The 16,039-nt window shown below is 39.9% G+C and overlaps 2 protein-coding genes across 2 annotated transcripts; both read left to right on the top strand.

The window, feature by feature from the left end:
• The first annotated feature begins 998 nt into the window (after positions 1-998).
• On the top strand, positions 999-1,935 carry fabp4b (fatty acid binding protein 4b). The gene is made up of 4 exons (XM_008432584.3): positions 999-1,191; positions 1,281-1,456; positions 1,549-1,650; positions 1,813-1,935. Exons 1-4 carry the CDS (start codon positions 1,119-1,121, stop codon positions 1,864-1,866), a joined length of 405 nt encoding a protein of 134 aa, XP_008430806.1. The 5' UTR covers positions 999-1,118; the 3' UTR covers positions 1,867-1,935.
• A 1,294-nt stretch (positions 1,936-3,229) lies between these two features.
• On the top strand, positions 3,230-8,732 carry LOC103478619 (protein FAM8A1-like). The gene is made up of 5 exons (XM_008432585.3): positions 3,230-4,028; positions 5,177-5,297; positions 5,681-5,804; positions 5,904-6,043; positions 6,143-8,732. Exons 1-5 carry the CDS (start codon positions 3,518-3,520, stop codon positions 6,285-6,287), a joined length of 1,041 nt encoding a protein of 346 aa, XP_008430807.2. The 5' UTR covers positions 3,230-3,517; the 3' UTR covers positions 6,288-8,732.
• The last annotated feature ends 7,307 nt before the right edge of the window (positions 8,733-16,039 follow it).

Here is a 16,039-nt window from a genome sequence, read left to right as displayed (position 1 = left end):
ATTTTATTTTTTTCCTTTTTGATTTGCTGGGTGTCTATGAAATCCTCATAGTTCCTTCCTTTCATGTTCTTATCAACATAAAAATGCTGTATAATTTCCCCATCGAGATCTGCTATTATATGTCAATGTGTTTTATTTATTTACTTAATACATTTTTGTTTTGTTTTTTACAGTGAATTGTTAGGACCTTTATGTTTCCAAAAATATGTTCATCAAAAAAAAAAAAAAAAAAAGACTTTAAAATTATGGCAGTGTATTTAAAAAATCTCTGATAATAGAAGTGTCCCCTATCTAACGCACTAAAACATAAAACAGATATTAGAAATAAATGTTTCTCCGTGTCAGAGAATAGGGGGCCACATGGGCTACTTCTATCCAAGTGCCCTAAATAATTTGAAGTCATTCGGACACTTCACACTTGAATTGCTTTACAAATGCCGCCATCTGCCGGTTCACATCTAAATTACCACAAGTTTCAAAGATTTAAATGTTCAATGCCCTTATCTTTACGAGCATTTTAATTTAAAATGCATATAAGAACAAATGAATTAGCTGTTCAAATACGCCTGAGTTTGCCAGTTTTACAGTGTATGTTTGCCTGAAGGGCCTTTTGAAACAGAGGAACTCATTTTCAAGGATAAGGACAAAAAAGACAGTATACAAATAATTTTTAAATAAAATACATAATATGTTATTTAACGAGGACATTAGTAGTTTTACATATTTAAAAAGCATTAAATCTTTTACAAACAAATTATTTTTAAAAATGTCAATAGGGAAAGCACAAAAAGCATGCATATTGGTCCTTTTATGCAGTCAGGCAGAAATCAGGTGATCCTATTACACGATTATCTGCTCGCTTTAAACAATGCTGAAGTCAGTAAAGCCGAAGCCAAAACCAAAAGCGATCATCACATGATTCAATTATTATTATTTTTTAATTATTCGAGACCACGCCCCCTAATCTGGCCATTTCCAAAGCGACGGGGCACCTGCTGATGATTGGTGCTCGGGAGTTATCCGCCGGCTTGAAATAGGGAAGTTTGTCACATCGCCTGTGTCCGGCGTTTAGATTGTGAAGTGTTTCGTGGTGCTGATTGAGCTCTTTCTCTGGCATCATGGTCGAGCAGTTTGTAGGAAAGTGGACTCTAGTCTCCAGCGACAACTTCGATGAATACATGAAGGCAGTCGGTAAGAGTCTCTCTTTTATTATTATTATTATTATTATTTTTTTTTAAATGAGTGAGTTTTAGTTGCATATACATTCTTTTTGTCTATAGGTATGAGCTTTGCCACTCGCCAGATGGGGAACCTGGCAAAGCCCAACCTGATCATCAGCGTGGCGGATGACGGGGTCGTTTCCATAAAGGCTGAGAGCACTTTGAAGACGACCGCGATCCAGTTCAAGCTGAACGAGGAGTTTGATGAGACGACGGCAGACGGGCGCAACGCAAAGGTGGATCATTCTGTCGTTAAAGTGTCCTTTTTATATTACGATCCAAACTCCTCCACGTTTACCCGTTTTCCTTTTCTTATCCCCCCCATTAGTCCATCTTCACCTTGGAGAATGGGAAACTTATGCAGAAACAATCCTGGGAAGGAAAGACTACGACCCTGGAGAGAGAGGTTCAAGATGGAAAACTTACGGCTGTGAGTAAAATGTCTTGTCACACTTTAATAGCTTGTCCTTTTTAAAATGTAGTTCACTACTTCTAATGAAACTAAACCAGTGTAAAAATGTATTTAAGTTTTTAGTAATCTTTAAATTGACCATTTTAAAATGACAAATGGTTCGTCTCTTTGTCTCAACAGAAATGTATCATGGATGATGTTGTTGCAGTTAGGACCTATGAAAAGGCAGCATAACCTCCCTGTGATGAACTGGATGCTAATGAATTGAGGTTTATGAAGCTCTAAATAAAACGCATGATGCTACTTTCTGTGTGGTTGTGGTTAATTAAGATGAGCTCTACACCTTTTTTTTAATGCTTTTTTTTGGCTTCAAATGTAATCTCTGTAAATCTGCAGTACAATTGTGGGTGGAGCTTATGTTCTGCCCCCCTCTGTACAAGTTTTTAATTCTGAGCTTTCAAAGCTACTTATCAGCACAAGACTGATTGAACTGGGATGATTTCCAAGACTAATCATAGCTTGGAGACTCTAATGCCTCTTATTGCTTCATGGACTTGGTACCATGCCTGTTTTTTTTTATTAATGAAAGTTAGCTGGATGAAACTATTTAATGCAAAAAGCATTAGTTTGCTGGGATGTAAGCCTGAAGGACGAGAAATGCTGCATTCCTTATGACGTGGATTTGGGAGGTAAAATCCCTGCTTCGGTTGGTACTGGGATCCCTCTGTGTGCAGGAGGCCTTTTATCTTGCACAGATGGGGTGGGGGGGATTGAAACGAGCACCTAATTAGGGGGGGGTCGGGTTCTCTGAAACTGGGTCGACTCATGAATCCACAGGCTGCAGCTGAATGCTTGAATTGGCTTTGGGCCAACAATAACACTGAACATGAGCATATTTTGTCAAGTGCATTTCCATTGAAAACTACTAGAACTTTTCTTTTTTTCCTTTTTCCTCCCCTCTTTAACCCCATTAGTCTGGATTAAGCTTTGTGTGGATGGGGGGTGGAGGATTTAGGAAGCAGACTACTTTGAATTGGCTTTACCCTCTTAAACACAATCATACTATTAGCTGCTGAATTCATGTATTGTTCTAAATCTACTTATCTGCTCCTTCTGGTTATAAAGAGTCTAGCCAAGACTGTCCTAGTAAATGTTAACTCTTCAGGATGGGTTTAGCCATGGTTATTTGTGGCTCATAATGGATATCAAAGTGCCATAGTCAAATCTCAAAATTGTAGTCCATTTTTCAGCAAGTAGCAAACGGCTTGAAGAAATTGGGGTGCAAAGGCTAAAGAATGTGTTATAAATGTTCTAATTAGGTCTAGACTTTGGGCCTTTCTTGCACATAATGAAACTGTTCATTTACTCAATCTTTAGTCATTGCAGTGGGTAGTTTGTTCAACAGGTGTTTTTTTTTTCTTTTTCTAAGTGTACCTTGAGTGTAGCTCCATCCATTTTCACATTTGAAGCCCCAGTGATTTTTGTTAAATTAAAAACAATTTTTAAAGTGTATGGGTGAAGGAGCTTCTATTAAAGGCTAAATCATTTAACCAATTTTGTGTGAGCATACATTAATACTATAGAGATAATTTTAAGGGTCTTTACCAGAGGGCCAAAGATGCTTCGAGTCTCTTAAAAATAAATGAAAACACAGATTCTCATTTAGTTTCTATCTTGCAGAAAAGCTGACATCTTGTGACTGATTCTTGTAATAGCAGGTAAATATTGGACGGTACTACTGCATTGAGAAGGGGGGCACATTCCTCTTATTTGAAATTAGTTTGTGAATATACAATGTAGCTGATGGCAAACCTATGTGCAACTCTAGTTTCTCAGTTAGCAGTAATGTTCAAAAATGTCACCATAATTATTTGACTTCTTCCGGATGAACTACTCCAACCTTACGTCCGCACGTCATGGTTCGCCTGTAAACATGGCAGACCAAGAAAACACTGTCATGGAAGCGGACAAGAGAAAGAATAAACCTTTCGTTGAACAAGTTAAGGCGCTGCTTGACGACGTTACCCACAGAACAGACGAGCAGAAGAGTCCAGAGCCTAAAAACAAGTCCGTCGAAAGCTGCTCGACTGTGGAGTACTGTGAGAAGCTACAGGCATGGATGTGGCAGTACTACACTGGATATGTGAACTGGCAAAGCTGGCTGCTAGCTTCAACTATGACCGTCCCACCCTGTTTACAGCCACCCAGCGGAACGTCCACGGCTCTTGTTTTTGATCCTCAGAACTGGCAAAATGCTTCCTTTGGCCTCCCGCTGTTGCCTTATCCACCCACGGTTCATTCCCCGAGCAGCCGAGCGGGGGAAGCGGCTGTCGGGGCCCCAGCGGCCGCTCAGCAGCAGCAGCCGCAGCGGGATCATGGACATGCACAGAGACAGGGTAAAGGCTGCCGACCTGAACGCCTTTGTTTACACTCAACCGACTTTGCTGTGTACAAATGAAATCATGGCCTACTGTGTGATTTGTATGGTGACGGGAGGGAAAAACAAAATCGTGGCCACGACTTTTTTAATGACTTAATAATTATCATTAATAATGGACAAATCCGATCTCATTTCGTTTTATTTCAATCTCTGAATGAATTGTAAGCACATTGCTTGCTGGTCAGGCAGGAAGCGATTCTTAGCAGCACTTTCGGCTACTTAAAAAGCTCCAGCTTCCACCTAAGCAATACGTTGACCTCGGGGAAGTTGAACATTTCTTCACCCATCACGTTTAATTCGTGGCCTCGAGTTATTAAGTCGTGCCCACGAATTAATCAAGTCGTGGCCTTGAGTTTTTTTTCTCTTCCATGTCACCTGACGGGCTCGGTAGGTTTGCGTTTATGATTATTTCTGTCACACAACTTTAAAAGAACTCTTGATAAAAATACAGAAATACAGAATCCCCCAATATTTTGTAAGAATAGTATAATTAGTTAAAAACGTATTCTAGGGTTCAAAATAAAAGAAAAAAATTCTCAACTACAGCTAAAACTAATAAAATGTGTATGTGTGTGTGTGTGTTTGAAAGAGTTTTAAATATGATTGCTGGTCTGCACAACTTTTGTCTGCTAAGCAGGTTGTGCTATTTAAAGTTTGCTTGAGCTTCTGTATAATTTACCCAACATATTTTGTCACAGTTTGGCTTCTACTGTAATATCTACTGTAATTTTTAAAAGTGATATGTGTCTGGTGGCATTGTTGTATTCTATACTTCCAAATATGTCAAAGCATTAATTAGGGAATGTTTTTTGACACTGACATTATGACATTATTGCATTATTAGAGTTGCAGAATTTGCATAATCCTTGGTTAGAGATTTTGTTGGAAAGCCTTTAATAGTCCTTTAAAACTCAATGACTTTCTAGAAAATTCAAGTATTTGTTGAGATCTTCCAATTTCTCAGGTACAGAAGGAAGTAGTAAAACTTTCATTCCAGATTGCAAATGAATTATTTCTCGTTTCATTTGAATACTGTGGATTTGAAGGTTATGTTCTTTTGAAACACAGCTGCCAACCTTTAATTTTCATACTTCTTCTCACCAGGTCGAGAATACAGCATCCCTTCACCTCTCCAAAGACTTATGGCAGAGATGGTGGATTTCTTCATATTGTTCTTCATCAAAGCAACCATAATCATCAGTATCATGCACCTAAGTGGAATTAAGTGAGTTCATTTTGTTAACCTGGGAGAAAGGCGACAGATTTTTTTAAATTTTTTTATTATCCTACTTGGAAAGTTAAATGTATACACTGCCTTGCAAAACTATTTGGGAATTTATTTGTCAGACCAGCACAAAGTAGTTTGGTAAAATGTGGTAAAAGGAACTGAATACTTTCATTTATTTTATTGTTTTACAAATAAAACTGAAATGTGTTGGGTGTTGTTTTTTTTTTATTCAACTCTTCTAGTCTTATACCCCTAAATAAAATAGACCTATTCCTAACTGTGCTAAAGTTTGTTGCTGTGCTCCAACAAATGACACGAAAAAGGCATTCTTAGGTGGAAAAGTCTCAACTGTTTGCATCTGGATCTGTTTTGCTTCTCAGAGACGTTTCCAAGTTTGCCATGCATTTCATAGTGGAGGAAATCGATGAAGACACATCGATGGAGGAGTTGCAGAAAATGATGCTCGTTGCCCTCGTGTATCGGATATTAGTTTGTTTTTATGAGGTGAGAAGCTTTAATAGTATTTCATAGTTTCCCAGGGGCCAGCTGCATATAGCTGCAGACAAGAAGTGACGCAGGTGCATCTCTCCCTCCTGCATTCAGATTGTATGCATTTGGGGAGCTGGCGGTGCCACTCCAGGGAAATTTCTCATCGGACTCAGAGTTGTTACGTGCGATTCGTCGGTTCTGGTTCAGCCCAATAGGGTGCTTGTAGTGCCGGCAACAAATGTTTCCCTGTCCGCGTAAGCAACTTACTTTCTATATCTTTTTTTTTTTTTCTTCTTAAATCTATCCCAACTCTTCCTCAAACATTGACCCTGTCCTCATGTCTTCCTCTGCAGGTCAACGGTCCGAGCCCTGAACAAGAACTTCTCCATTGCCTTCTTTTTCCCAGCATTTATCACGCTCCTCTTCTTTCAGCACAACAGGACTGTCTACGACATGGTTGCTGGTACGATAGTTGTCAAGCGCTCCAGAATCAGATGACACTGAAGCTGACAGAAAAAATTCTATCTATCTATATATATATATATATATATATATATATATATATATATATAAAATGAGAGTGCAGGAGTAAAACAACTCTGATCAGGAACAAGATGACATCTTTAAAACAGAAAGAAAAAACATGTGACACTGCTGTGAAGAGAAGAGATTTAGGACCGGTGCCGAGTCTGAAACACTTCAGTATGAACTTTTTAGGTTCACTGTTTGGTGTATTTCTGCACTCAGTGTCTGTTTGCTGCTTTATACAGAGGAGGGATGAAGGTAACTGCATTATTTTCTTGTTAACACAAGCTTGCCTTGTTTATAATTGTCCCCCTATTAAGGGTGAATGCCAGGTATGGATCAGTGTTTGAATTGTGAATTATGCATTTATGTCATTGTACTCCTAAGTATCTCTTTGCATCACAGCTCCGTTTCCAAAAGCCAGAAGTGAGACTTCTTAAAATGTGTGTGAATATATATTAAAAAAAAATTCCCTTCTCACCCTCCGCGGGTGGTCTGTTTCATCCTCTGAGCTCGGGTCCTCTACCAGAGGCCTGGGAGCTTGAGGGTTCTGCGCAGTATCTTGGCTGTGCCTAGAACTGCACATTTCTGGACTGAGATGTCTGATGTTGTTCCTGGGATCTGTTTGAGCCACTGCTACAGTTTGGGGGTGACTGCCCCGAGGGCCCCGATGACCACAGGCACCACTGTGGTCTTCACCTTCCAGGTCTTTTCCAGTTCCTCTCTGAGGCCCTGGTATTTCTCCAATTTCTCATGCTCCTTTTTCCTGATGTTGTAGTCACTTGGTATTGCTACATCCACCACAACGGCTTTCCTCTGTTCTTTATCCACCACCACAATGTCTGGTTGGTTCGCCATTACCATCTTGTCTGTCTGGATCTGGAAGTCCCACAGGATCTTAGCTCGGTCATTCTCCACCACTTTTGGGGGTGTTCCCCACTTTGATCTCGGGGCTTCCAGTCCATATTCTGCACAGATGTTCCTGTACACTATGCCCGCCACTTGGTTATGTCGTTCCATGTATGCTTTCCCTGCCAGCATCTTGCACCCTGCTGTTATGTGCTGGACTGTCTCAGGGGCCTCCTTGCACAACCTACACCTTGGGTCTTGTCTGGTGTGGTAGATCTGAGCCTCTATTGCTCTGTTGTTTAGGGCCTGTTCCTGGGCGGCCAGGATGAGAGCCTCTGTGCTGTCCTTGAGTCCAGCTTTCTCCAGCCATTGGTAGGTTTTCCTGACATCAGCCACTTCAGTTATTTGTCGGTGGTACATCCCATGTAGGGGCTTGTCCTCCCATGATGGTACTTCCAGCACCTTGTCTTCGGTTCCCCATTGCCTGAGACATTCGCTGAGCACATCGTCCGTTGAGGCTTTGTCTTTGATGTATTTATGGATCTTGGATGTTTCATCCTGGACAGTGGCTCTCACACTCACTAGTCCTGAAATAAAGTATTGGTATAAATATATATATTTTTTTTATTTGAAAAATGTATGCTGATTATATTTTTGATGCCATGGACATTTAAAAATGAAGCAGGCAGGATTTTTGTTTTATTTCTGCATCTCACTGTTCTGGTATTTTATTGCATTTAAGAGTGTTTCTGAACAGGACTAAACACTCAGTATTGTCATTTATGATTTATTTAGAAGTTGCACTTCCCTGATGATGAGTTTGAGCTTTAATCGTTTCCTACATGGCCACTTTTTCTCCTGCCTACTCATCAGTTTATACCAGAAAAGGTTTTGGAAGTGTTTTAAGGTGATGAAGTAATTTCTACTGAAGTATCAAATGTGTAATTCAGTGCCTCAGGGCTTCTCGGTATGAATTTCCAGCTTTTTTCTGTGCATATTCGTATTACTTTTAAGTTGGAACGCTTCATTGAAATCTAATCTGTAAAATTTCAGACAGAAAACTAGTTCTTAAACGTATTAATGCTCTGGGTTGTATTTGCTTTTAGAGAATGGTCAGACAGGGAAGCGTGAAATGAGAGGGAGAAGTCATGCGGCAGAAGTCATCAGGCTGGTACTCGAACCTGTGACGGCCGCGACAACTCGGCACCCATTTTGGGTTGTATTTAAATGTGTTATTAGCCAATAAATGTCTTATTCTGTATTCATATATTACATAGCGTCTCATTGCAAACTGGGTCCCACAGATTTTCTTCAGCAGCCCTGTGGTCAGACTGTTCAAACGATGATTCACACTGTGGGAGTGACGCCCTGCGCTTACTCTACAATTACAAAAGCTCTGGTTTTACGTCACAAGATGTATTGAATGAAAATGTAAACCTTCACCTCAGCTCACCTGAGCAATCTTTGCTTTAGCCGCATGTACACAGTGAAGAAGCTGAGGTGCGACTCCTTTGGTGCGACTTAAATTTTTTTTGCATTTATGAAAATTAAATGAAATCACCCAAAGTTCATTGTGTTTCTGTGAAATTTACAACATCCTGCAAAATTTTTGACATCTTCTCGCAAAGATGTGCAAAAAAAAAAAAAAATGCCTTAACGTAAATTCATCTTTTATTGCAGTGGCTCACATAGATGAATTAAATATTTGTTTGTTTATTAAAGGGGGAGAGAGGTTAGGGTTTCAAGAATTTATTTTAATTTGTTAATTTGTCGTAGAATCACTGGCAACAAATACTAGCGTTCTTAACACTAAACTAAATGTAATTTAAGCATTGTTTTATTTTTGCGGCCAGTCAAGAACTTGCTTGTAAGAATTTCCAGGTGTAGATCAATATGGAAAAAAAACAAAAAAACATTTCTTTTAGCAAAAATATTTACATTTTCAGAATTCCTTGCCTATTATTTAAAAGAAAGAGAAAAAATGATTTCTGAAAAACACATTTCACATCTGAACTCAAATTTTATTCAAACTTGTTGAATGTTTTCCATGGATTTCCAAGACTCTGCATATAAACAGTTGTTCAAAAATCAAACTGGATGTTCTTTTTTATTATATATATAGTTTTTTAGGCCTCCAATTACTCTTAGATCATACTTTTAAACCAAACTCTTCCCAGAATTAGCTTACTTTACATGGCCAACCACACTACAATGTTTTTTATTTTACAAGCCAAATAAACTTCTCAAAAGTTGCATCTTTTGAACAACATACTTAAATGTGTACAGCAGTAAAGTAAATCAGGACCCACTCAGTAAAATGAGAAAAAGCACTTCAGCAAAACGAAGAGAAGACGTGAAAGATGGTCAATATTGTTCAGTCGATCTATATGCATATAGCAACAAGGCTTGTTGGGTAATAAATTGTAGTTTGACGTTCAGGAAGATTTGTACTTGTGGCTTCTATTCACAGTTTGCAGACAGAAGACAAAGTCATGTAGCAATGGTTCTGATTCAGGTAGCGAACTTGTATATCAGAGCTACAAACCTCAGGGTTCCCACCAGCACAAATGGCAATAGAATCTTTTTAAGATGGAAAATGTTACATAAAATACATAGTAAAAATCTTTTATTGATCGCATTTCTTAGTTAATAAATAGAATGAGAAACATCCACCAACTTTTACTCAAAGGCATTTGGCTGCATCCAATTAATTGACCTCAGCTAAACACAACAAATACTTTAAAAGAAAAAGTGACCCATATCCTGTTGTTGTTGGGAATAGACAGACTTCTGGAAATTCAATACGTTTCTTTAAATAAAGCAAATGTGGGAGTAATTGTTTTGTTATACAGCTACGAGAATTTACAGATGGTCTGTTTTGTTGTTTTTTTTTTTGGAAAGTTTCTAGTAAAATAGTTTTTCATTTTTAAAGTTTTGTGGCCCTTATTCACATTTACCTCGGTGATTTTGGCGTATTGTGTTTTTTTTTAAATCAGGCGAATGCGTTGCAGCTGGATGACTTACTGCGTAATTACAAGCACTCAGACATGTATTTCTACACCGAGAAAGAACTTCTAGTTTTCATTGTCCTAGCGTTTGGCTCCATCTAGTGTACATTTACCATTTACGCTGACATTAAACTTATCTTGTGTTGACATATTCAAGGGAAAAAGTGAAGTGCTCTCCAGCATTTATGTTCCATTTTAGGCTGAAATATGTACAAGGTTTCACTTTTCATCTGGGTTAAAAAAACAGAAAACAAATGTGATGACATGACATCCGTTTTCTTAAACCACATTTCAGCACAGCTAATAATTTCCCTTATATTTCAGAGTTTTCTGAGATGTTGCATATCCTATTGGAGGGAGGCGAGGGAAGGTTGAGCTGGTGGCGAGTGTTGACATGGGGGACTGTGTTAGGTTCTGTAAGTGGCAGTTTCAGATGACAGCCACAGATGGTGCTGCCAGATTACAGTGACCCCCTCCCTGGTAGCCATCATGCCACAGGAACTGGTGTAATATAACCCAAAGACAAGAAGCTCCTTCCCGAGGACAAAGAAATGTGGTTAAACCGCCTTGCACAACTGGGAATTGATGGAGAATTTAATCTGAGACAGACTTGGAAACTGTCTTTGTTTATAATCTGCATATAAACCAGATGAGGTGTTCGGGGCTTGTTTTTTAAAGCAATCTAAGTGTCAAATAAATAAATAAAATTCCTCCGCCATAAGTTATTATAAGGTCACAAAGAAGAAAAGATGAGGAGCTACAACTTTGTGCAAGCGTTGGTACAATACTCCAACATCTTCTATATGTCATTCTGTGTCTGATGCTTTGCTTGAAAATCCCACTAGCTTGCTGCCACATGGTCTGCCATACGGTGTGGAGCTGATGCAGTGTCCAGCTTGAGCTCCTGCCATGCTTTCTGCCTCTTTTTTAACAAGCGGAGTCATCCACCCGCAGCATGGAGGGCTTACAGCTTCCTCTGACAGCCATGTGTGGGACATGGGGGGAAACAGTCTGAACCCGAAATATTCTCTGTGAGAGATGATGATCTCCCCATCGGAGATGTTTTTTTTTTTTTTTTTATCAGTTTTTTCCAGAATTAACAGGTGGGTGCTGCTTTTCCTCCCAGCAGCAGCAGCGGCAGCGGCAGGATCCAGGTGTTTTTGAAGTGGTGGAAAGGTGACGTGGGCGGAAACACTGCCTGTGGTTGTTGTTGTTGCTGCTTGTTGCTCACTCGGTGTGTCTGCGCCTGTTGGTATTCCTCTCAAGTGGAGCCGCTAATGACAGGCTGGCTGAGTCCTGCTGGAGAGGAAAGAGCTGCTGATAAAGAAGGAGACCTGTTTGCTCGGACATTTGGTCATGTCACGACCAGCAATACGGCAATGCCGGTTTAATTTTTGGGAGTTTATATGCAGTGCTACCCACTAGGTGGGATCAGGTGGGGGCATGGCCACTCTATGATCCACCCCTGATAATCATGTTAAATCAAGTTCAATCAAGCGATAACTGTAAAAGCCAAACAAACAAATGTACGTGCATATTTGCTTGAATATCTCACGAGGCAGTGTACAATCCATCATCCAAAAGTGTTATCAAGATATATTCAACGCACACAGCATCCGTACCCTTGTGGTTTGTGAGCAAAGGAAAGTTGCAAGAAGTGGTTTTCAAAATACATTTATGTGCAGGCTCTTATTGGGAAGATTTGTAGAAATTTCTGCCTCAGTAAATCTGTCATCCTGATACTTTTAACGAAGTAGAAAGTAAAACCTGATAGGTTTCCACTAACAGGTTGCCGTGTGGTGATGGCAGACCAATATAGCTGGCTCACAAATTTCCACCGGTCTGCTTGAGATTGGATTGCGCACCCGGCTGTGTGTAATCAAATATCTCTGTGGCTATTGTCATGAGGTTTTGGTGGTGGGAGCATTGTACTGTGGAGAAGGTTTTCTTCAATTCCAATTAGATACGTTGAAGTGCGTGGGTACGATGAGACAAATTGTGGAAAACGGAAGAAGGGATATGAAAACCTTTGCAATGCAATGTACATCGCATTTGCAAATAACATTTTTTTTTATTTTATCATTTATTCCTAATCAAAGGATTGAACAATTATTGAATTCTTGAGCAAATTTCTAAGACCTTGCAAAAAAAAATATATACAATACAGAAATTTTTCACCACCTTATATGGCAATACATAACGAATAAAATAGGTTTCTCACTGTGGCCAAAGAAGAGCCATTAAATTCTTATTATATAGAACAACGTTGCCTGCACTCCTGTTCATTTTGTTGTTACAAAAATAGATGTGAATATGAGGTGAGTGCAAACTCTAGATGAATAGTGTAAAGGCACAAAGAGAGACTGAGTGAAGGCGTTGAAGTGTGGCTGCACATTTATACCATTTCCCATGCCATAACAATGGGTTTCTGGCTGGTTTTGTGTACAGTAGCTTTTCTCTTTGAGGCCGTGACTAGTGTGAGTTGTCAAGACAACCATGGATGCTGCATTAGCAGCGGAGATATTCAACAATTACCCTTTAAATGGTATTATTTTAGTTTCATGAGGCACAGCCAAAAGCAGACGTTGGCGTACGTTTGATCCAAATTGCGATTTATAGAGGATGTAAAAATGCACTTGGCTACATTTAAGAGATAAATGTTACCTCTCCTCATCAAGACCACACAGACGCGCTTCCACTTATACACTTCTTAAATATTCCTAGCAGAAAACAGCAGAGAGTACTGGTGAAATCTAAAAGGACTGATAAAACTAAAACTCCCAAGTTTTTCCTATTGCTCTGAAAATTTCCAAAAGTCCATTTTTAAATCAAAATTTAAGGGAAAATTCAAGTTCTCACTTCAGAAGTGTTTTTATTCGTTGTAGCTAAAAAAAAAAAAAAGTTAGTCTTTGGGGAATCTATTGATCTAATTTTTGTATGCATGGCAGTGCTCTCGGCAAAAAATGTAAGTAGTTTCTTGTCTTTTGCATGCTGACGGGACGCTCCTCTCTTGAGAATATTCGCTGTTTCCCCTCCAGTCAAATTATTTTCCAGATGTTCAAAGGAATCGGAAGGAGGATCCATCAGTAAAAATAACTCTGCATCAGTCTTCTGTGATTCCTTCACTGTACTTCCTGCAGGATCACTCTATAGTCTATCTGTGTTTTTCTTGGACAGAAGAGACTTCTTTGTCGCCAACCTTGTCACAAGGCAATCTTCCACAAGTATTAGCGTCACCTCCTGCAACTACTGAAGACGCTCTGCAGTGGTGGTTTCACAAAACTACTTCACATTCACCAAGCTGGAATCAGTCCTAGGGCTTCCTTTGTAATTATGATCCAGGGAAACTTTCATGTTAAATGTTCACTGCTTAGTTTCTTTTCATGTGAGGTTGTGATGATAGGAGTGCACTTTTCTTTTGATGTAATGATACCCCACCCAAATTGTAAACAGGCTTGATTCATACTGACCACTGTACTTTTCACTGTAGTTACATTCATTCAGTTGCAACTAACCCAAGTTGTCAAAACATATGTGACAAAGGAGGAAGATGGCTGCCACAGTCGCCTCTACCATTTTTTTTTAAGATTAACTGATGTAATAGTTCATTCTCACATGCTGAAACACAATTTAGAGCAACATGATTTGTGTTGAAGACCTTCTTTCAGTTTGCCAAAAGCCATTTCAGGATGATATGTTAGACCAACATAATTTTTTTTTTTTTACATACAAATTGAGTGTGCCCAAACCTTGCACAGTGTGAACCATAGTGCTGGTTAGAGTCGATGGCAACCCTCCGAAGAAAACTTGCAAAAGTATTATTATTTTTGCAACAAAATTAAGGATGCTGAATATCAAGCAGTCAGGTAGAGGCAAAATTAAAACCTGTAAATCACAGCATATTTACGCATAAGAAAACCCAACATAAGACAAATTTGACAATGTTTAGCTCCACTAAAACATGCATTTATTGATCCCAAAGAAAATTAAATGTTCCTTACACCTATGTCATCCAAATGTCTTCAAAGAATCATTGTGGATAGTGACGCTGTGGGCAGGAAGGATCTCCAGTTCCAGTCAGTCAGTCTTGCAACAAATCTGTTGAGGCTTCTGACTGAAGACTATTGTTGTAAAAGTCTCGTCACAGTCAAAACGTACAAACAACTTAATATCCAGGAAGCAGAAAGAATTTTATGTTACCTGGATGTGTTGTGTCCTGGATGACACCGTCATTTATTGGTATAGGTATTGCTAATCAACCTCATTTTAGTATGTCAAGGTTCTGCACATGCCTGCTAATGAACCATGATTTGATTCAGGTGTGGTAAAAACGGAAACATGCACGGTACCTGCCCTTGAGGACTGACTTTGGACACCACTGGTATATAATGATATATTGCTCCTACCTGATTGTCCTTGGAGGGACAAATGGGGGCCGCTACCCATTTCCAGCGGTCATTAGGAAGGAGGTGTGATAGACACTGGACAGGTCAATGGCCTATCACGAGGCAACACAGAGACAGATTGGACAAACAAACTTTCACCAACCGAACACTGATGCCCAAGGGCTCTTTTAGAGAGACCAATTAACCTAACAGTCATATTTCTGAATGTGAGACAGCCCAGGTTTTCAAAGACAAATGGGCAAAAACTTCAATCTCTGGATGAGCAAGGTGCAAAAAGACACCCACAAAGGCTTGCAACATTCTGGGTGTCAAAATGTAGCTTAGAAAACTATTACCTTAGGCTTACTGAATACAAATGCCCTCTACACTTTTCTGATCTAAGTAAAAAACAAAAAACAAACCTTGATGTAGTGAAATTTGAATGCAACAAAATGTTTTCATTGTTTCCAATTGTATTTATTTTTGAAGTGATTGTGCAATGATAAATAATGTCAAAGCATTTTCCCATTCATTCTGTAAAACTCATCTGAGAAACCGAGCAATACTTTTCTGAAGAATATTTTTGGCTCAGTTTCAGCATTCACCCTTCTAGTTATAGTGAATCTGATTAACTGTAAATAAAGTTTGACTATTTAGGAATAGGACTATTTAGGAATAATCCCATATGCATATGGGGTGCTTTGGCGGCACAGGGGTTAAGCACAGCCCACATAGGGAGGCGTGTCTTTCCCCTTCTCTCATTATCCACTTTCCCGTCAATTCACTATCAAATAAGGGCCACTTTAAGGCCTTTTTGAAAAAAAAAAACACTCAGGGGCGGATCTAGAAAAATATCTATGGGGTGGCAAGAAGGGGGCAGGGATTTTTTCCATCCGCCACACTTCTGTAGTCTAAATGACATCCCAATGTCAGTGCTGTAGATCCTGCCAGTGTGTATTAGTGAGTCGTTGTCTCGCTCGCTCTTGGCGTACAGCTTGATGCCATCCATGTAGAGGATGGTTAGGGTAACATGAATGGTGGCTGCATTCTTGAGTCGGTATCTGTAGTCAGTGTCTTTTGAAGTTAGGAGTCATCCCATCCTTCCAAAAAGCGATGGTGGTCAGAGGGGCTCCCCCCCCCCCCCATTGCTCCTTCCCACCTGCCTCACCCGGCGCTCCACTCTGTCCGTGGAGCGCCGGCTCCTTTGTCCAAAGAGGCGCAGGCAATTCATCTGCATGCTTACTAGCAAGTTTCTGGAGGTCCATATGGTGGCTAGGGTGAGCCACATCTCCATGAAGTCTTTATTTGCTATTTTCCGGTGGCTCACCCCGTGCAGCACTAGCTGCGTGTCGAGGACCTCCCTTGCTGGCAAGTAGGGGAATTGCAAGGAGCCGGCCTTTGCCCACAGGTCCACAGTACTCTCACAAAAGGTGCCTAACCGACTCCGGGTCGGGGGCAGATGCCGCGGGAGTGCATGACGGCT

The sequence above is a fragment of the Poecilia reticulata genome, chromosome 16 (genome assembly GCF_904066995.2).
Source record: "Poecilia reticulata chromosome 16, P_reticulata-male-v2, whole genome shotgun sequence".
Classification (NCBI taxonomy): Eukaryota; Metazoa; Chordata; class Actinopteri; order Cyprinodontiformes; family Poeciliidae; genus Poecilia; species Poecilia reticulata.
Note: the sequence above shows the minus strand (reverse complement) of the source record. Positions and strands in the feature narration are given on the sequence as shown.